The sequence below is a fragment of the Enhydra lutris genome, unplaced genomic scaffold (genome assembly GCF_002288905.1).
Source record: "Enhydra lutris kenyoni isolate GAN:26980312 unplaced genomic scaffold, ASM228890v2 scaffoldscaffold10, whole genome shotgun sequence".
NCBI lineage: Eukaryota > Metazoa > Chordata > Mammalia > Carnivora > Mustelidae > Enhydra > Enhydra lutris.
The window spans coordinates 34243818-34265260 of NW_019154094.1; the positions used below are offsets into that span (position 1 = coordinate 34243818).

Consider the following 21443-nt stretch of genomic DNA (forward strand, 5'->3'; position numbering starts at 1 on the left):
ATAGCAGAAAATATCATAAGGACAGTTTACTCATGTGTATTTAGGTTGCCGATTAAACTTTCCTTGGCTCTTATAGAAGTCTCATCATTGTGACATTAGGGCTCTCTTTCTTAAATCTGAAAGTCTGATCAGGGTATTTATTATCTTTAGGTAATTTTGAATTCAAATGTTTGAATTTTCATAATGCCTTTCTTTCTGTAAAAATACATATTACCATTGAACACACACCAAGATGAGGTTAAATCTGGAAATAATTTGTATCTATCACAATTGTTGTCAAAAAAGATTTTTTTACCCTAACACAGTCCTATAGCCCTATTAGTAATAAAAATTCACTCTGGCTGCCATTCTCATGGAGGCATCCAACCGAAAGACAGCAGAAAATAAAAGTGAGGCTATGATTTTAAAAGCCCTCCCCATCCCTCTGCCATAGGAATCTAATTTGCCTACTTCATTTTGCCTCCCTTACCCCTTATGTTGAGAAAAAGTGGGCTAAGGCTTATAAAAATATCTGTATGATATGCTGAGGGCCTGTTTTCCATTCAACTATAGTATTAGTCCTGTTAATTACATTCTTGCAGCCTTTCTCAAATGGTATCTCTCACAGAGCACCAAGCATTTTCTCAGTTTTTCCAAAGATCATATACAACTGGTAATATTTTAGATACATAGGAGAGAAGTTAGTTTATTACATCAGTGGATACCTTAGGTCATGAGGGAGTCTCTCTTGGAATCCTGGTTGAGAAAGGCTGGATGAAATTGCCAAAATTAAGCATTCTGGACTTCTTTGATATGATTCGGCTTAATAATCAAGTGGGAGAGATATGAATTTCACAAGGGCATTGAAGATATTAAATACCTTCAGGTCTAGAAAAGTGCATAGTCCAATGCCTCCCTCAAAAGAAGTATTTGACAAATTTTAATAGTTGTACTAATTGAAGGAAGAATAACATTGATTTTAATAACAGGAAAGTATACATTGAGAAGACCTTCATAGATTAAACAGAATATTAGTTTTCACACTAAGACCAATGTCTTGTCCAGGAGAGACATTAAAAATATTATCTCCCAGAATGGCACAGGCACCAACCAATTAGAACAGCTGTCTGACCGATCAAAAGAGCTAGCCTGCCAGTCAGACAAATATGGGCTGAGGCACAGGTGGAGACACCCTTTATGGAGTCAAGCACTAATGACCACCTTTGTAGAGAGTTCTGTCTGTGGGATCACCCTCGTTAGCCTCTCAGATGGGAAAAGCTTGTCTCTTCTCTGAAACTCTCACCAATCAATTATTGCAAAGAAGTGAAAAATTCAGGACAGCACTACAAACTGTGAGAAGAAAGTGTGTTAGTCACCAGGATCCTTAATGTCTATAGAGGTAGAACATGACAGTAGAAGAGGGAGGGAAGCAATTTTGAAGTCAAGCCATTTCACAGCTTCTACTTCCTGGGTCAGCGTGGTGGAAGGGATGTTGGGTAGAGCCAGCCTGTTGGGGTTTTCAGTTTCCATTTGTCCTTTGACAGCCTCCAAATGCCCTGTCAGGAACAGAACAGACCACACCAGGAGAATATAAGCTGGTGCTGTTTTGTTCACTTTGGGAGGAACACAAAGATCTCAGCAAACTGGGTGATCTAGAGGACTTCAAAGGGAAAGAGAAAGTTGATTGTGGTCTCCTTCTGTGAGACTCTTACTTCAATCCTGACTTTATTTTTTTCTTTGTTTCAATTTAAACTTTTAAAACACAACTCTGGTCCACATCTGTAAATAAAGACCGCACATTCCATTAATATGGTGCTGTACTGTGAAGTTTTCAGGCTACAACTAGTTTATCCTGACTTTAAGACCTTGGTGAATAAAATGGATTATTGATAAAGTATACCCATTTCTTTAAAACAAATTCAGCTTTCCACCTTCCCTGCACACGCCTCCTTGTGAGGCATATTTTTCTGTTTAAACCTATACCCTAGAGTCCTAATAACCACATGAATGTCTTAGGTAAAGAAGTATTAATGATGATGATGATGAAGCCTTATATTTGCCCAGTGCCTGATCATTTATTAAGCACTTTCATGTCTATCAGCTCTTTAATCATCACAGAAAGCCTGTGGAATAGGGTAGCAATTATTGTACTCTTTTTTACTGAGCAATTATAAGACTTGATTAGTAAATAGAATCTGAATGAGAACCCAAGGGTTATAAATAAAAGAGCTTTCAGGTTAAAAAAATATATATATCACAGCTCTCCTTGAGGTAGATTTAATATCTTTGACATGACCACTCATGGTCGTCATTAAGACCAATTTAAATTCACTCTGTGCTTCCCAGTTTTCAGATTTCACATACACATACAGTTTGATTTGATTCTCACAACCTCACCCAGTGGGCAATGTATCCTTCTTTCATAGGTCAGTAAACTGAAACCCAGAGACTTACATAAAATCACACAGCAGGGATCAGCCCAAGCTAACTGAGTACCTACACATCAGCTCTCCCTTCACTGAATGCTTGAGCCTGTCTTCTAAACTTATTTACAACTATTGGCAGTTCCAGGTTTTCCATTGTCCTGGATGGATTTGTGATATGTTGCTCTAAAACAAAGGGAACTAAGTACACATTAACTTAGATTGAGAATAAAGTCTTTCAAATTGGTAGAATGGCCTGACCTTGTGGGTTCACATCCTGGCTCCCCCATTTATTAGCTAAGTGATTTCAGGCAAGTCATAACTTCTTTGTGCTGGAGTTTCTTCACCTGTAAAGTAAGGACAATAGAGCACCTACCTCATAGAACATATTTAGCTTTAATATATGACTCCCGTATTTAAATATTATAGAACATTATTGTCATTTGGAAGAATAGCAACAGGGCCAAAATAGCCTATGTTACCTTGTCATCCATTATGGGGTTAGAAGTAAACATAGCTTCCTGCATCTGACCTCTAGGGAGCACTCCTACGCAAGCCACCTGCTCCCCAAACTTTCGATGAACAGAGCTGTGAAATGAAACCCCAACGTGTAGCCACGTTCTTTAGTTAAAATGCCACCTTCGTGATAACCTGTAGAAGAACCGTCTCATTTTTATTAAAAGCACAGTGCTGGTGAGCATGTAGGAATATTTCTAGGGCACACAGAAATCCATACTAGGATGTAATCAGTCCTATTCATCTGCTAATCAAACTTGCATTTGGCATTTCAAAAACAAATTATAGCAGTCTTCCACACTAGGTGATGCTAGATTTCCTTGGAGAGTGTGGTCCTCATACTCTTTTAATTCAAACCTGGGAACAATCAAAATGCTGGCTGTAAGACAGAGTTGTGCAGTAAAATGCAGATGCCTCCAAATGTGGGCTTGCCTCCCCTTTCCAAATATAGAGTTCCAAAGTATGGGAAAGCCAGTGAAGGCTGCAGGTTGAGGGCTTATCTGAAGAAACCCACAGGACGAGATCAAGAGCCACCTTCAGTAAGTTTAAGTGCTTCCGACACAGGTGGCAAACTGCTCCAGAGACCCAGAGAAGCCACACACCCCCAAGGTCTTGTCCAAGGTGTGTTCTGAAGGTGTTGGGGTTCTTATCTCCCAGGCAGGCTCACATGTTTTTAATAGGCCATGGCTTGCATCACTAATGTTTTCATCAGCCAGTATAAAATAAATCCATTAGTCACAGTGTCCTTCATGTGATAATGATATTTAGAGCTCATTAAAAAGTAATTGTAGCCACTTTCCCCTACTTTATCAGCAGGATTCAGCTGGTGATTTGATGATCCGAAACATCCAGCTGAAGCATGCTGGGAAATACGTCTGCATGGTCCAAACAAGTGTAGACAAGCTCTCTGCTGCTGCGGACCTGATTGTGAGAGGTATGGGAATGTTGGTTTCTGTTCCTGGAATGCTTGTGTGATATCTACTCCTGCACAGGTTGCTAAAAACCTCACCGGTTTAGAATTACAGAAGAAAGTTAGATAGAAGCTGAACATTGCAAACAGTGGCTAACAGCCCACAGTCCTCTGTGTATCTCTTTCTCATAGGAGGGATCACCAGAAAGTGCAGAGCAATCTGGTTACTCTGGACTGAAAATAACTCCTGTGAGTGCCCTAAGTGCCCCGATGTGTGGCTGTTGGAGTTGATAGGACCTTCTAGAATAATTTTGGATTAACAAAAGCAAATAGTTTTAAGAAGGATCAAACCGTGCCTTTTGATGTTTCATCTGGGCTAAGCCAAATTAGTGATTTAGGGCACTGATAGAACTGTGGCTTCAGAAAATCACCTGTTTTTCCCAGTTCCCTTTTTTCCCTAAAGTTAATAGTTCAATCCAGTTCTTAAAATATGGCTTTAGAGGGAACACTTTGTGACTGTCTGGGATGCAGTAAATCAGCTGGCAGTTGATGTGCAAACTGACCTTTGTGAGGTTTTCTTCAGTCCTCCCAACATGGCCTAACTTCAACCTAATGGCTCCAAAGGCCCTGATTGAGCCCCATGGAACCAGTTTACAAAGCAACAGTAAATGGAGCTTTAACAAATATATATTTTTTAAATTTTTTTTTGAAGATTTTATTTATTTCCTTGACAGAGAGAGAGATATCACAAGTAGGCAGAGAGAGAGGGGTAAGCAGGCTTCCCGCCGAGCAGAGAGCCTGACTCAGGGCCCGATCCCAGGACCCTGAGATCATGACCCGAGCCGAAGGCAGAGGCTCAACCCACTGAGCCACCCAGGCACCCCTTTAACAAATATTTTTTATACTGAAATTAAAATCTTTGGGAACCAGTGGATGTACAAGAATCAAACTGACATGCTCAGAGCTTTTCTCAAGTGTTAAAAGTGAAACCAAATCAGAATATCCAAATAATCTCTCCGCTAGCACCTCCTTCCTCTGAACCCTAAGCATTGGTATTTGGGTATCTTTGGCCAGCAGAACCTGGAGGGCAAGAATCACAACTCCAGGGGAAATCAGATACAGAGGCAGGGTAAATCTGAGTTCAGGGAGAACAAGGATTACTGGAAGTGATAGACATGTTGCCCTACCCTTAGGCAGAACCTGAGAGGGGGAGATGTGTGGGAGTTCCCGACTTAACCTCATTGTCAAGAGAGGTTAAAGAAAAATAGCTTTTCCAACTGTCTGCTTCCTTCCTCTTTAAATTGCCTACAAAAACCTTTCGGGGGGCACCTGGGTGGCTCAGTGGGTTAAGCCGCTGCCTTCGGCTCAGGTCATGATCTCAGGGTCCTGGGATCGAGCCCCGCATCGGGCTCTCTGCTCAGCGGGGAGCCTGCTTCCTCCTCTCTCTCTGCCTGCCTCTCTGCCTGCTTGTGATCTCTCTCTGTCAAATAAATAAATAAAATCTTTAAAAATAAAATAAAATCTGTTTAAAAAAAAAAAAACCTTTCGGTAATGGTACAGATAAGAGCGCGATAAGAGCAAAAAACTTTCACCCTGGGTTGAGCTACCCATTGAATAACTTATGGAAACGTGTTTATTTCCATTTTAAAATACATGAGAGCCGCTCTGCTCTCCCCCTAGGGACAAAAGAATTCTGTTGCCGAAAATTTATCCTCTATTTAATTAGGATAATGTTCAGATCAGCAGTTTAAACACCAATAAATTAGACTAATAAATATTTAAATCAGTAATACTTGAAGTTCTTAAATGATACTGTATACTTCATTTCACAGAAAATAACATTAAATACCAAGAGGAATTTGCAAACTCAGTCTAAAAGAAAATCTAGTCTAATCAGTTAATAAGGCCAATAAATTAATATGCCATTTTAAACCATAATCTTTCGTTTTATTTCCTCTAGCTCTGCCCTTGCAGCTTTTCTGCATATTAGAGAAAGGTCGCAGAAACGTATTTCACTGCCCTGTAAGAGATTTTTGTATCTGAAACTGGTAAAGCTTTGAGTCTTGGCTCCAGCCCCCTTGATTCTCTGATACCTACTTTATTCAGTGTATAGCCCGCTACCGGTGGGTAGAAAAGCCCTTCTTCACTGAGAGAGAAGCTGAGGCTCTGGTCTCATACCAGTGTTCCCTCTTCTGTTGCCTTGACCAAAACATCTGTGAGCCCTGACCATGTGAACATTTTGTTCAGAGGATAAACATTGGCTCATCTTCTCATTTTGAAAGAGGGACCCTACTTCCCCAACACAAAGTTGACAAACATTCCGTGACCACTGGTGTGGTCAGTGGCAGGAGCAGCAGAGCAAACAAAGTTATGCAAGCACCATCTTACCACCAGTGGCCAAATTCATACCACCCCTTCATTTTCCTTTACTTGGCTGCCCAAAGTGGGCTCAAATAATCCCTGTCTGTTTAGTTCATTGAGGAGTTTAGAGGGGAACACTTTTCTATTTATGCTACTTTGATTTTAAAGGCCATCAAAAAAGAGCATTCATTGAAATTGGGGTTGGTGGAGGGAATCTAGGATGAGCGAGGTAGTGAGAAAAAAGACAATGATAGGGTGTTCTGGACTTTATCTAGTTAATCAGGGTTGCAAAGACCAAAGTTTGCCTCAGCTCTATCCAGGTGGCATTAGACTGGCGTGCTGAAATGTCACCATGGAAAATTAATCAGTTTCAGCGTACAGATTTCCAGACCTTTCATGCAGGAGTAGGAGGGAGAAGACAAATTTAGTTTCACCTGTGGGTCTATAAAAATGATTTTTTAAAAAGGAAAGAGAAATTTAGGGCATCCTGTGAAGGGTACAGGAGTGAAAGTCTTACTTCAGGAAATTACAATTAACTTTTCACCACTCCGCTAGACGTCTTTCTTCCCTGCCCAGCCACCTGGCCCAGTAGTGCATGGCAGTACACTTGACCTCTATAGGTGGGTGAGCAAAGCCCTCCCAGGAATAGATAGCTTCTTATTCCTGTCTCAGGGACATGAGGACTGTCATCATGTCTCCCTCATGATCACCTTCCCTCCTGAGGCGGTCAGTTGTGTCTTGCTACAAATGCATTGAATTGCCTGGTAAGAACCTTTCCTGTTGGAATCTAAGACACCTCTGGGGCTTTGCTTGGGTTGCAATTTTGTGTTTGTTTGTCTATCGCTTTCCATCCTCTGTTCATCTGGGATTTCCAAGCCTTCATTTAGAACTGATTTCCTCTCATTTCAATGGTTTAAATACATGGGGAGAAACAGTGAACATCAGGAAGATAAGTAGAAAAATAACAGGTATGATTTACAGAAGCTGCAAATGAAGGTCTTTCGACTCCAGCCCAGGTCTGAAGTTGTACTGAAGAAGCCATAATCTTGTGACTCTTGAGCACCGGCCACTTTCACAGACATTCCCTTGTATACAAGTGTGTGTTCGCATATGACATGGGGCAGGGCTGGGGTCAGTAATTACAGCGCAGTAGAAATGTATGGAGCAGCATCGGGACCATGGAAGTCCCAAAGCCAGTTCTGCTCAAATCCACATGCTCAATCCTAGCAATGACCATTTCCAAAAGACTGTCATCTTCATTTATCACTATTATATCCACAGATAACACTGCCTGACCCATATCAGGAGCCTGTAAATATATGATAGTTGAATTAATGAACTTGAGCTTTTGTGGTATCCCAGTAGTCTCTCCTACCATTTGGAACCAGTATTCTATTTTAATTCCTGGCTGACCTATTATTTTTTTCTGATTATATAGTGACCCCCTCAGAAAGAAGGGTCCGTGTCTCATTCATCTCTGTAGTTTCAGAGCCTAGAAGAATGTTGGGCACCCAATAGGCATTCAAAAAGGAATTGACAAGTGATGAATCTGTGAGTGGGTGAAATGGTTGACTGGATCAGCACTGCACTCAGTTCCACAATCACTCGCTTGGGCACGTGAACGTACTCCTCCACCTCTGAGGGTCTTGCTCTTTCACAGGTCCCCCAGGACCCCCAGAGTCTGTGACCATAGATGAAATTACAGATACCACTGCTCAGCTGTCCTGGAGACCTGGACCTGACAACCACAGCCCCATCACCATGTATGTCATTCAAGCCAGGACTCCGTTCTCCGTGGGCTGGCAAGCAGTCAATACAGGTACCATATTGGATGCCTGGTTCTCGTGTCTCACAGAGGCTTCTTAAACTCAGCATAATGGACAGAGCACTGTGGCAGAAGCCAAGGGCCATCTAGGTTCTCATTAAGACACAACTATGAATGATACATTGTGGCAGTGTTTCCTAACCCTCAGTCAATGGTACTATCATTTCTTTAATATTTTTCTTTATATCAATTCACATTTGTTTGTTTGTTTTTCTTAACTTGTCCTAAGCAATAATGTCTATGAAATGCTAGGTCTGTATGTTGGTCATAGTTTTTCTTAACATACATATTAAAATACTTTAGTTGTAAAAAAATATATATATAACATTCAATCTGCATATTACCTAAAATTATCTGTGTGCTACTGATGATACACTTTGAGAAGCCATGGATTATGCTAGTCTACATAGTCTATGTAAAGTTTATATATGGCTCTCAACAAACCAGTAAGTAAGGACTGCCTAGAGCCTCTTGACTTGCTATCTATTTTTTTTTAAGATGGCTAAATTTGGACATGAAGAGTCATGAGATTCTGTTATATTAAAAGCCATGTGAGTTGCCATACCATCCCTGCCCCTTCAAACTGACTCTTGTTATTTTACGTAGGTTTCATTTGAGGAAGAATGGACAAATAAGTAATTATTGCCAGCAAGATACACACTCCTCTGGTCCTCAAGGGTTGACTGTGTTGTCTTGATATTTGAAATAGAAATACATGGGGTGATAGGAGTAGTTCTGTGCAATTCAGATGAATCATATTGATTTTAACAACCTCGTTGTTTTTTGTTTTTTGTTTTTTTACATCAGCTTGTCCAACCTCAGAAGTGGGTTTCTGTGTTTGCAGCTCAATCTCTTTCTTCTGAGTCACATTTGTGCTTAGGAAGGAAAGATAGAAAAAATCTGGAAGTTAGGGGATCATGCTAGCCCTGACTCTGCTACTCAGAAGATCTCTAGACAACTACATCTTCTGTTAAATGGGCATGATGAGAATTGTGTATAAACCAAAAGAGAAACAATTGTGAAACATTTTAAGAACAAGAAGTACTACAGAAATATAATGAAGAAAAGGAAGAGGATGAAGATGCTGCTGATAATGATGGTTTAAAACAAAACAAAACACTATAATTTGCTGAGCCCTTACTGTGTGCTCTATGCTTTGCTAAGTGCTTTTTTTTTTTTTAATTTTCTCAACAGTGGTGTGAATAGATACTGTTATTAGCCTCATTTTATGGTAGGGAAACCAGAGCACTGGAAAGGTTAAGAGACTTGCCCAAGGTTATTGGGGTACTAAGTGTGGATTCAAGTTTAGAATCCAGATGGTCTGACTCCAAAGCCCACACTCTTTACCTTTGGAGGCTAGGACTGTGTTAGTGTGGCCTAAGGAGCCTGGCAGCCACTGAACCCTAGGCACCAGGATGATGGCCTCAGCTTTGTCACAGGGGACCTCCCTTTAAGTCTTCTTGGCCACATGGGAAATCTTTATTTTTTATTTTTTTAAGTAAGCTCTATACCCAATGTGGGGCTTGAACTTACAACCCCAAAATCAAGAGTTGCATGGTGTACTGACTGAGCCAGCCAGGTACCCCTCACATGGGAAATCTTTATGATAACCCATTTAAAACTCAAACAGTTATTCAGTGAGCCTGGAGGCAATGTCCATTGCTTGTTACTTTATGGCATCAAACAGTGGGCCATGTCCTATTGGGAAGGAGCTCTTCTCCAAACACTTCTGGGTGAATACTGTCAAATTCTGCCTCTCTGACTCCCTGATCTTCATGGTCTTTCCTTTTAGGTTTACAGATTCTTTCTTGAGATGTGTTAGTATAGTTCCTGTCAGTGGTATTATAGATTCATAATTTTGTTAACGTCATTATTATAGTAAGTTATAGAACTTGGGCCACACAAAGGTGCAAATTCAGTGCAATCTTGGGTCAGTAACTTAATCTTTATAAGATACCGTTTCCTCATCTACAAAAATGAAGACAGTGATTTTACTTTATTCATAGAATAGTTGTAAAAAGTATACAGTGTAGATAACACTGTGCAGTAAATGTTGGAAAATGTATTAGGTGATAGCAATAAATGATTACAGTCAAGTGCCTTGGGGCTTTGAAGACCATAATGTCATCTGCTGGTATCTGATTTGAACCTGTTAGTTTAGCAAAAGAGAGTTCTTGAATTACTTCCCACTAACAGCTGTTGAACAACTTGTCTCAGACCAACTACAATGCCCTGCACACAGTAACGGTAATGATGATGGATGGAAGTTCCTCTCTGCTTGACATAGAATCCTGTAAAACATCCCCACCTTTTGATGTCTTTCAGTCCCAGAACTTATTGATGGGAAGACATTCACAGCGACTGTCGTGGGTTTGAACCCTTGGGTCGAGTATGAATTCCGCACCGTGGCGGCCAATGTGATTGGGATCGGGGAGCCCAGCCGGCCCTCAGAGAAGCGGAGGACAGAAGAGGCTCGTGAGTAGCAGCCATGACACAGACTCTATGCCAGTAGCTATGATCTCTTAGGAAAAGGCTTTGAATTCTTCCTGCTCTTTAGCCCTAACGAGGCTCTGTATTAGCACCCCCTTCCCTTGAATGATTACATTGATCAGAAACCAGGTGAGGACTTGCTCAGCTTATTGAGTCTCAGTCAAGAGTTAAGTTCTTACTCTCCACTGGGTCTCCTTGTATAGGGGGAGATACCCTGTGCTTAGTTCTTCTAATGCCAACTTTCTTCGTTGGTTCATTTTCACCAAGATTCTTCAACCAGGAATTATTTTTTAATACACGCCCCACATTTCAAATAAAATCAGCACACAGAAATCATGAGTTGCAAAGAATAAATTTTTTAGAAGTATTTGGTAAGATTTTCTTACTGACCTTTCCCAGAAGCTAAGATTCAGAACATCCTGCTAACTCACACAAGCCCAGGCAACAGTTCAGTATGAGACCCTCCGTGCCCACAGCCTGAAGGAGCACAGGGCGAGAATAACAGTCACTTGTGTCAGTTGTACATTTCCTTCTCTCTTGTCAAGTGGGCGGCCTACATGTGGGTCTTTGCAGAGTCCCCAGCTGTGACAAGGCCAAGTGCGTGTTGAAGGTTCCTAAGCAAATGGGAACTCTGACCCTACTCTTTGGGCAGAAATCCATCTAGATCTATTTTATTGGCTTTCACTGAGGGAACACACCCAGTCACTAATTTTCTAAATTCTTTCTGGAATCTTTCATTTATATGGTGGTAACTAGCTAATCCCCATGCTCTCTTTTCCCCCTCCAAAACTGTCATTGAATTGATTCCTCTCAGCAGTCCTGAGGAAGAAGCTAGCATAATTTCCCCTCTTTTACAGAGAAAACTGGGGATCAAAGAGGTTAAGCACAGTGAGCCAGGGGTTAACCTATGTCCACCACTTCCTTCAGCACCCAGCTCAAAACTCACCTTCCTCCGAGAAGCCATTAGCCCAACCCTACTCTGAGCAGCCTGCTACTTCAGAACGTCACTGCATTTCATTCTGTCTGCACCGTATTGTTGTTTATTGTCGACATCCCTGTGTAATTTTCTGCATGTCCCTCTCCCTCCAACAAGATTGTAAGCTCTGCATGGTCAGAGTGCGTATTGTCTGTCTTTTGTGTACCACCGCATCATTAATAAACGCCTCTCCAAGCATTAGAACCAGAACCTCAGTCCTTTCAAAGCACTGAACCTCGGCCTCTAGGGATGGAGCCGAAAGCTGGTCAGACTTGTCACATACCTCGGGTACCTTGTTGAATGGGAAACAGGTAACCAGTAGTGATTTCCTTGGTATGTTTCACTTCTTTAAGCTGATGCTTTGGGTGGCTTGAGCACACTGGTCCTGATCTCAAAAGACAAAGATATATGTTTATCAGCGTATTTGTTTAAAGGGAGTCACTTCAGCCAGGTGACCTTCCTGCCCTTGATTTGCTTTTACCACCTGACGTGACTTGTTTTTTGTTTCCTGCACAGTCCCCGAAGTCACCCCAGCTAACGTCAGTGGTGGTGGAGGCAGCAAATCTGAGCTGGTTATAACCTGGGAGGTAAATGAATCATGGAACAAAAGGAACGCTCAGTAGTATAGGCTATTTTATTTTTTTCCTCTGTGTGAAAGAAAACTCTGAGAAGTTTTCTCCTGTGTTTTTAAGAGCCAAAACTCAGTGGAGTGCAAACACTCCCTCTCACCTAGCTAATGAGTAGCAGGAAAAGATGGTGTTTGCCCATTAATTCTTGAATTAAGTTTTAATTGGATGCATCACAGAAAAAAAAATCATGAAATGGATGACAACACAAGAAAAAATATATATATATATACATATATATGTATATGTATATATATACCCTATGAAGGCTGGTTCAAAGAAAACCAGTTTTCCTTTCTTCCTGAATTGAGACATGGGCAATTGATTTAAAACCTCTGCCAGCAATAGAGTGGGTGTGCCAGCATGATTTCCTGGCCATTGGCTTTGCTTCTGGAGCCCTCTTCTGTGAGGTATTTTTAAAACAACTTGGAGGTAGGTTAGTCACCAATTTATTAAAAATTTATTTTGAGAGAGGAGATTGAAGTTTTATGAAGTGTTCTTAATGTTTTTGAAAGATTCTAGACAACAGTTCCGGAAGTTAAAAATCTTTCATTTAATTAAAGCCCCAGCAGTGAAGGAAATTTCTCACCCTCTCCGGCTTAGCTCCTCAGTTCTGAGGGGGAAGATCTTGCCTGCACCAAGATGAGATCTGCAATGCGATCTTTTGTCTGTTTGCCCCTGGAGGAAGATTCGTATTGGATGGTACATGTTGCATTGTTGGTTTCTAGATCAACTATCCACTGAATTTCCTAGTCATTTCTAAGAATTTCAGAGCTGAGTCTCCCCCATCAACAAGCAGGCTCTCCACTGCAGGTTCTCCCTAGGATTCGTTTAACCTTATTTCAATACCTCATGCATAGCTAAGATAGATGGATGGCAAGGCCCAAACCCGTCTCCTGACAAAATCTGGAGTAAGATAGGTGGGAAGAATGTCTATAAGAACGTTGGAAGGTAGGGTGAAAAGAAACAATCTTAGCATTTGAATCAAACTGCTGTGATTTCTGAAAACTACCTCCCTTCTTTCCCAGACAGTCCCCGAGGAATTACAGAATGGCAGAGGCTTTGGCTATGTGGTGGCCTTCCGGCCCTACGGCAAAATGATCTGGATGCTGACAGTGCTGGCATCAGCCGATGCCTCCAGATACGTGTTCAGGAATGAGAGCGTGCGCCCCTTCTCTCCCTTTGAGGTTAAAGTGGGTGTTTTCAACAATAAAGGAGAAGGCCCGTTCAGTCCCACCACAGTAGTGTATTCTGCAGAAGAAGGTATGATTTATGCTGCCTCTATAAGGGATACTTGTTCGGCTATGAGATGTTACTGACTTTAGGACTAAACTGTCACCCAGCTCTCCTGACTCTTACTCAAGTCAGTTGGCTTTCCTTTCTTCTTACCTCTTATTTTCATAATCCAGTGACCAGGACTCTCACCTCTGGCAAATGCTAATTAACAAGGATATGTGTTAAAGGAATTGCTAGCTACGAAAACTTGGTGCTTAAATTTAAGCAGTCCTGAATTACTTCCCTTCCATCTACCCCCAAATTTAGAAGCCAAAGACTTTTGTCTTTACCATCTTTCTTCCCACTCCATTCCAGCTATTAATCATGGCTCCTCTGTAAAATGATGGTTAGGGTCCTAATCACTAAGGGCTGTTATACACCCATGGGTTATTTGCTCCTTATAATGCCAGTATCCGGAGGAGGCTGATAGAGTAATTACTTTTTCCACATTCATCTGTAGAACCCACCAAACCACCAGCCAGCATCTTTGCGAGAAGTCTGTCTGCCACAGACATTGAAGTTTTCTGGGCCTCCCCCATGGAGAAAAATAGAGGACGGATACAAGGCTATGAGGTAAGTAAGAGATACGTGCATCGGGTCTGGGAACTTCAAGACACATTGTATTGAGAAAATCACTCAGATTCCTATTTAGAGGAATTTGTTTCAGAGAACAATGGCTTCGAGTAGGCATTAGTTGAAAAATTAACATCCCACTGTGAGATCACCCTTTTTCTGGTACACTGCAGAAATGTATTTTTCAAAATACATGTGGGTCTAAGCATTTATAAGAGCGTTGACAAAATGAGCTTTGACTTTTGACACATGCAGAATCACTTGGGCTCAAGATAAATGTAGGGGACAAGTGAGAAATGGCCAATAATGGTTGTGCCAATTTTCCTTCCCACTATGAAGCTAGGAACAAAAAAGGTCGGGGGGGGGGGGCCCTTCCTATTCTGGGTAAGTTCTCACAGCATACCAAGCCCTTGGCTCCGAAAGTTCCGCATATGAGTTGGTATAAAAAATTAATTCCTCATAAGAATCTGCATTTTTTTAAAAATCAGCTGATGACATTGAAAATATCCCCAAAGATATCGTTTCCAAGGTCTTCCCTTTTATTTTCTTAGGTTAAATACTGGAGACATGATGACAAGGAAGAAAATGCTAGAAAAATACGAACAATTGGAAATCAGACATCAACAAAAATCACCAATTTAAAAAGCAGCGCGCTGTATCATTTAGCTGTCAAGGCATACAATACTGCAGGGACAGGCCCATCCAGCGCAACGGTCAATGTGACAACCAGAAAGCCACGTAAGAACATCCTTGCTCAGAAATATTTTAGGGATTCATCAGACATATCCCCAGTTCATTCCCCATCCCCACCTCCCAATGATCATTTGCATACTAATTGGTATCATTATGTGGATTCAAATTTACCTTAGCATTTTAACTGAACCTTTCCGAATATCATGCAAAATTCATTGCTCCAGAGGACAGAAAGATAAATGTTTTTTTCCTCACTGGGAAGGGCTACTTCTTTTAGATATAAATGTTAGGCGACCAACTGAATCTTTTTCCATTTGCAATGCTGTATCTCGTCAGATTTTAGTGACCTTGAAGACACATATTAGTGCAATAGCCCATTAAATTGCCTCCACTCTTGAATTCTAGTAAGGATATATTCCTCAGAATCCATTGAGACTTAATAATCTGTGACTTCGTATATCTTAATTTTTTTATAGCACCAAGTCAACCCCCCGGAAACATCATATGGAATTCATCGGACTCCAAAATCATCCTGAATTGGGATCAAGTGAAGGCCCTAGATAATGAGTCGGAAGTAAAAGGATACAAAGTGGGTAATTTCTTTTTTGCAGAGGCCCCTAATCCTGCTGTTAGTGAGAACAGTCTCTTCTCAGGAAATCATATGACTATGTTCTCACTTTGCCTGATGACGTCCCACAGCCCCTCTAGGCATCTCTGTCCCCAGAGTGGCTTGCTCTGAGTTTTATAAATAGTCCGTGGCAATAAGGCAGTTGTAGAAAATTGACTAAACTTTGGAATCAGGCAGAGTGAATCAAAAATGGTTGAAGGCCCTATAGCTGTGTCATCAAAAACTCATGAAGAACCACGTTTGTAACATCTCTCCAGTCAGCTTTGTTTTGTGCTTGTCCTGGTTGACTTTTTTTTTAATCAACAATATTATGAATGGTTAATCATTTTTGTTCATGTTCCTATAGTTAGATTTATTTAGAGAAAAAGAAGCAAGGAATTTGTAGAAGATTCATTGGCCTGATCCCAGAGTGCTAGCCTGACTTTAAAGAGCTAGAAAAGAAAATGTGAATAGCCTTGGTGCCACAATTAAAAGCAGTTGGTAATATCTTGTTTTGTTTTACTGGACGTGACATTCGAGGCAGTGCAGTGCAGGCCAGACAGAAGCAGTCAGTAGGCTATGCTTTGTGGTATTTTTGCAGAGTGATGTTGAGCATAGCAGAAAGGCATTTTAACTAGTTTTAACTAGTCCAGGAACTAGTTAAAAAGCATGGGACCCTTGGAAAATTCTTGATAAAACCAAAGCTGGAATTGGGAGTTGACATACACGGTGGTAGAACCTTGGGTATTAAGATTAGAGAAAGATTTGGGAAAAGGCTCCCTGTCATGGATTCCTTTTCTTTTATTCACATTGCACAGTGATTAGTATTGTACCAATGGAGAAACATTCCCTAAAAACTAATCTCCAGACCTTTTACTGGGCCCCTTTCTAAGAGCCCAGAGTCTTCTAGCATATAGCATAAAGAGATAGGAGACCCACATATTGGTCCTCTATTGACTCTGTGACTCTAAGTAAATCATTTAACCCCTTGGGAGTGCATTTTCTCTTTCATTAAGGAGAAATTTTCTCTTTCTGTTTTCTATTTCTATATTTCTCTGAACTTTTGCTCAGACATTTCAGTTGGGCCATGAAAAAGGGAGAAAGATAGGTCTCTGGGAGAAAGATCGGTCTCTGGGAAAAAGTGTTCCAAGCACAGTGAATGGGGTGTGCCAAGGTCCTGAGGTACACACATGCCGGTATGATACAACAGGAAGCATGAGAGACTGTGGTGAATTAGAGACTTTCTCATTGTCCAGAAGGAGCTGTGGCTTTTGAGCTCTTGCATATTGTTGCCAAACAGTGTGGCTATATCTTCCAGTTTCTTGGTAGAACTCAACATTTTTTCATGCATAAGTTTTTGGACAGTTTTAAATATTGACATCTAACTCAAAATAAAATAAACACTCCAAGAGCCAAACAGTTAAAATATGCAGGCCATATGTGACCCATGGGCCATCAGTTTTCTACCTCTAACCTCCTTGTTTTGCATTTGTGAAGACAGAGACCAGAGAGGGGAAACAATTTTCCCACATAGATGGTGGCCAAACTAGGCTGAGTTAAGAATGTAGGCTATTGACCCAGACTGCCTGGGTTTGAATGCTAAATCTACCCTTTACCATTCATAGTACCCTGGGCAAATTGCATAATAGCTTCAGGTCTCAGTGTCCTCATCTTTGATATCAGTATTAGAGTGCCTACCTCAATAGGTAATGGTGTTAGTACTTAGAACATACAATGTTCATTGGTCCCATTGAAGATGTCAGGCAGTTTCCTCCAAAGCCACAGTGCAGCTCCCCAAAGTTGAAGAGCCCAGGCGTCCCATAATATGGTAGCAGGTGGTGACAAAGCTCTCATTGCTTGTGAGGAGGACATCTCCAGGCACCGAGTGTATGACTGTGTCAGTGAAGTGGAGAGGTTCCCTGCCAGGTTCCATACATAGTGTTTTAATCAAAGCACAGGCCAAAATAACACAGTTAGGGGCTCTTTCTCCCTGGTGTAGTGATCTGGAAACCCAGATCCCTGGTATGTATGGTTGTAGCCAAAGAGTGGGAACAGCCATAGAACATAAAAACTCCTAAATGTTGTTTGTTGTAGTATACAAGGACATCCAATGAAGGACAAGGAGCAGAGAAAATGCAGTTTGAGGGAAAGTAGCTGAGAGTCCTGTTAACCTTGATTATGGGAGTGTCTCAGTGATTTCAAAATATCCAGGGACCACAGCGGCAAGAACAGAAGCACAGAACTGTGCACTAAGCACCATCCTCAGAGGGTCACTCAAGTCCAAGGAAATCACACCTTTGGGAGGCGGTGACTTCACTTTTTTGGGGACTGATGGTCTGGACACTTCACATATTGATCTACATCTGGTGAGGAAATCAGAGGTCCAACAGCTCCATTTTTAGCCACTCTTCCAATTCCCAAGGCAAAACTTGTCATCTTTGAGAACTTAGGACAAATCTCCACTTTGATGTTTCACCCAGACATTGAAAAATGGACTACAACTGAAATAATTTCAGGTTGTCGATACTGCCTAATGTGATAAGAACAAAAATTAAACTTCTCTTACTTTTCATTAAAATAAAGAACATACGGCATTCAAACACAAAGTAGACATTGAATTGTGCTTGCTATTGTTAACTCCCATGAACCTGCATTACTCCCATAAACCTGCCCTTTCCCCCTGTCTTCTACCCTGGATTATATGAAATGCAAGCTCAGCCTTCAAATAGGTCAGCTGAACCGAGTGTTTGGTGTAAATAAAGGTTTTACAGGCTTTTATTTAGGTTCCAATGCAGTCCCTAATATTACAAGACTGATAAGCCGTGCTGATAACGGAGCTGTTTTCTCCTGGAAGTGTTTCCCCTGGATTTCTATTTGAAACTGGTTGAATTCTGTGTGCTCTGGCAAGGACCAGAGGTAAATCAAAGAAGCAATTTATTCCTCAAAGCCAGATGTGCCCTCGCATCCCATCAGCCAGCCCACATTCCTGAAGGGCCGTGATGAGACGCTTTGACACTCCCAAATGTGCCTGAGGATTTATTTGAGCCTGATCATGAGCGAGGGGACGCCGAGTTGGATACAACTGATGCTCCGGAGGGGAAAGGGGCGCTAATGAATCTTTCCACCTTACGGAAATTGTGTTTTCCACCTTGTATTAGAGAGATATAAATTAAGGTGATGAACTGCCAGGGAACAAATGGGATCTATACCATTTTAGGGAATTTTTTGAATTTTATGTGTGTTTGGTTTTTATTGCAATAGTGGAGTGGGTCTTATGTCTCTAACTTCAGCAGATCAGAATTTTGAAATGTGGGCTAATCTTACCCATCTCAAAGTGCCGTTGGTGGGCCAGAGTCCTTGGCATTATCTGAGAACTTGTTACAAATGGAGATTTTTTAAGGTCCAACCTCAGAACTACTAAGTTAGAAACTCTGAGCTGGGGTCCAGTGATCTGTGTTTGAATGAACCCTCCAGGCAATTCTGATCCACATTCAGGTTAAATACCTGACTTAATCCAGGCTTTGCAGCCACAGTAACATCACATCAAACTCTCTCTCTCTCTTTTTTTTTTTTTTCCCACAAACCACGCCTCAACCTCACCTCCGTGGAGTCTAACGCTGGAGTGCGGCTCTAGCAGACTTTCTGAGCCTCCTCACTTTGGCCAGTCTGAGCTGGGTACCTCTCAGCCTAGGGACTGTCCTCTGCATTGCAGGATGTCCTGCAGCATCCCTGACCCCCACCCGGTAAACAGTAGTGCCTCCTGTGACAAACAAAACTAGTCCGCAGACATTGCCAAATGACCCCTGGGGGAGAGGAGCAAAACAGCCCCCCCTCCCGTTGCGAAGCACTAGGCTAGAGCCATAGTATTTTTTACACGTTCCCCAAGTGCTTCCGCCGCACATCCAGGACGGAGAACACTGATCGCCCACCCCTCTGTTTCTCACTATGAGGAGAAACTGGAGGTTTTGGAGGACCATAATTTAAGAGTTGGGGTTCAGGAGCTCTCACCTTGCCACATACCTGCTCTTTGTCCTCATCCAGCCTCTGTTTTCTCATCTGCGGCAAGGAATACTAACGACTGTGTTGTCTGATTGTTGTGACGGTTAAACACAGCGATGTCGATAAGGCGCTTAGGTCACAGTCAACATCAGAAAGTATTTGCAGGACAATCATCATCCCCGTTGTTATATCCAAAAAGGCAGATGCGATTGTCCAGGCTTTTAGGTTTTGTTTCTGTTGGTGGCAATCCAGGTAGGCAATTCCAGGCAGGGGGGTGTGTTTTCAGGAGACCTAGTTGGGAACCTCATCAAATGAGCCACCAATCCAGACTCCCATCCAGGGGAGGCCAAGAAGAGATACAGGAGTGAGACTGTTGAAGCTATAGACACTTCTGGAGTGACAGTGATGGCCACAGAATATTCCCTATTTTCCACATAGCTCAGGAGGAGTTCCGGGGCGGGGGGAAAGGGGGTAATTGCCCTTGCCTTTCGGAGATCATCTCCCTGTGCTGAAATGGGCTCTCTCCAGAGGTTTCATGATAATAATAATGAATGATGCCTGCCTTGCGCTTCTCACCTTTGCCAAGTATGTTTATCTCGCGTTTCCTTTAAGCCATCATAAACACTATATGTCTTACATGCTTCCTTTGAGCCAGTCCTTCACTAATATGCAATCCTCATGCAGCCTTGAAAACAGCCCAGTGAGGTGGGTTCATTGTTTGAAGCTCAGATTATAAAGAGGACTATAGTCCCACATCGGAAGCCAAGTTGCTTCCAATGCCAAAGCCCCTCACATGTGACTGAGCTCTGTGCAGCCTCCAAGAGGAAGTCGTTTTCCAGGTGTGTCACCTGAGCCTTCCAGAGGTTCTGTGTGGCCACATGGTGCATTGGTTGACAGATGCTGGCTCCGTCCACATGCTGCAGTGTCCTGTACGCTTGTTCCTCATAATGAAACTGTGGCTGCAGACGTGCCCCTTACTATAAATGAGGCTCCCAAGGGCGTGTGGGCAGCCTGACCGCCTCGGCGTGCCCACATTTCGCTGGTGCCGAAAGGTGAGAACAATGGATGTTCCATCTTTGGGGCCTTTGTGAGGACAGCAGGTGACACCTGTTCTTTCTGTATTGGCAGGTCTTGTACAGATGGAACAGACAAAGCAGCACATCTGTCATTGAGACAAATAAAACATCCGTGGAGCTTTCTTTGCCTTTTGATGAAGATTACATAATAGAAATTAAGCCATTCAGTGATGGAGGAGACGGCAGCAGCAGTGAACAAATTCGAATCCCAAAGATATCAAGTAAGAGTGTCTTTTTCCTCCCCTCCCCCTGCCTGCTGGCTCTCCCCTGTCTTCCCAGTGAGTTCGGGCTTGGACAAAGTAGAGCCCACAAAGAAAGAAAGGCTTCTATAACAATGGTCAGTCCTGCCCCCTTTCATCAGACAGCTGATGTTTGCTGATCACAGGTGGTTTCATAAAAAAGACAATTTGACCAGTTTTGACTGATTTAATCAGTTGCCAGTCAAAAATCAGATTAAAGCAGCCTCAAATCTGTCACACTGGTTTTCCCATGTGGACATGTGTGCATCTGTAACAACTATAAAACTATCGCTCAGCAAGTTAAAAGCATGCCTCAGTCAGGAGAAAAAAGCAAAGGGTTTTTTATTTTATTTTAAAGATTTTTATTTATTTATTTGACAGACAGAGATCACAAGTAGGCAGAGAGGCAGACAGAGAGAGAGAGGGAAGCAGGCTCCATGCTGAGCAGAGAGCCCGATGCGGGGCTTGATCCCAGGACCCTGAGATCATGACCTGAGATGAAGGCAGAGGCTTTAACCCACTGAGCCACCCAGGTGCCCCAGCAAAGGGTTTTTTAAAATGTTGAGGCAATTTGTCTTTAGCAAAACAGTGTAACTCAGTGTCTGTGGCTGAGAATATTTTGAACTCGACATTATTAATTTTGAATGTGTGTATGTAACATGTACCTAAATACATGTCTATATATAGTCAAGATTGTCTTTAGTAACAAAGGCAGAACAGTGTGAGAATATTCTTTTTTCAGCAAACATAGTCAATCCTGTTTTATATATATACATATATATGTTATATATATATATATACACACACACATTTGCATATATCTCAGCAGAATATTATTTTTTATTGTGTGGTTTCATTTATTAAAAAAAAAAAAA

General features: G+C 41.8%; 1 protein-coding gene across 1 annotated transcript in view; it reads left to right on the top strand.

The window, feature by feature from the left end:
• Window positions 1–21443, top strand: part of LOC111144035 (contactin 4) — a 704266-nt gene that overhangs the window by 678403 nt on the left and 4420 nt on the right. The window contains exons 14-22 of the mRNA XM_022498106.1: window positions 3732–3852; window positions 7850–8008; window positions 10340–10489; window positions 11997–12067; window positions 13135–13369; window positions 13842–13954; window positions 14506–14692; window positions 15124–15236; window positions 20382–20550. Of these exons, the coding sequence (XP_022353814.1) occupies window positions 3732–3852; window positions 7850–8008; window positions 10340–10489; window positions 11997–12067; window positions 13135–13369; window positions 13842–13954; window positions 14506–14692; window positions 15124–15236; window positions 20382–20550 (1318 nt within the window). The remainder of the gene's footprint in view (window positions 1–3731; window positions 3853–7849; window positions 8009–10339; window positions 10490–11996; window positions 12068–13134; window positions 13370–13841; window positions 13955–14505; window positions 14693–15123; window positions 15237–20381; window positions 20551–21443) is intronic.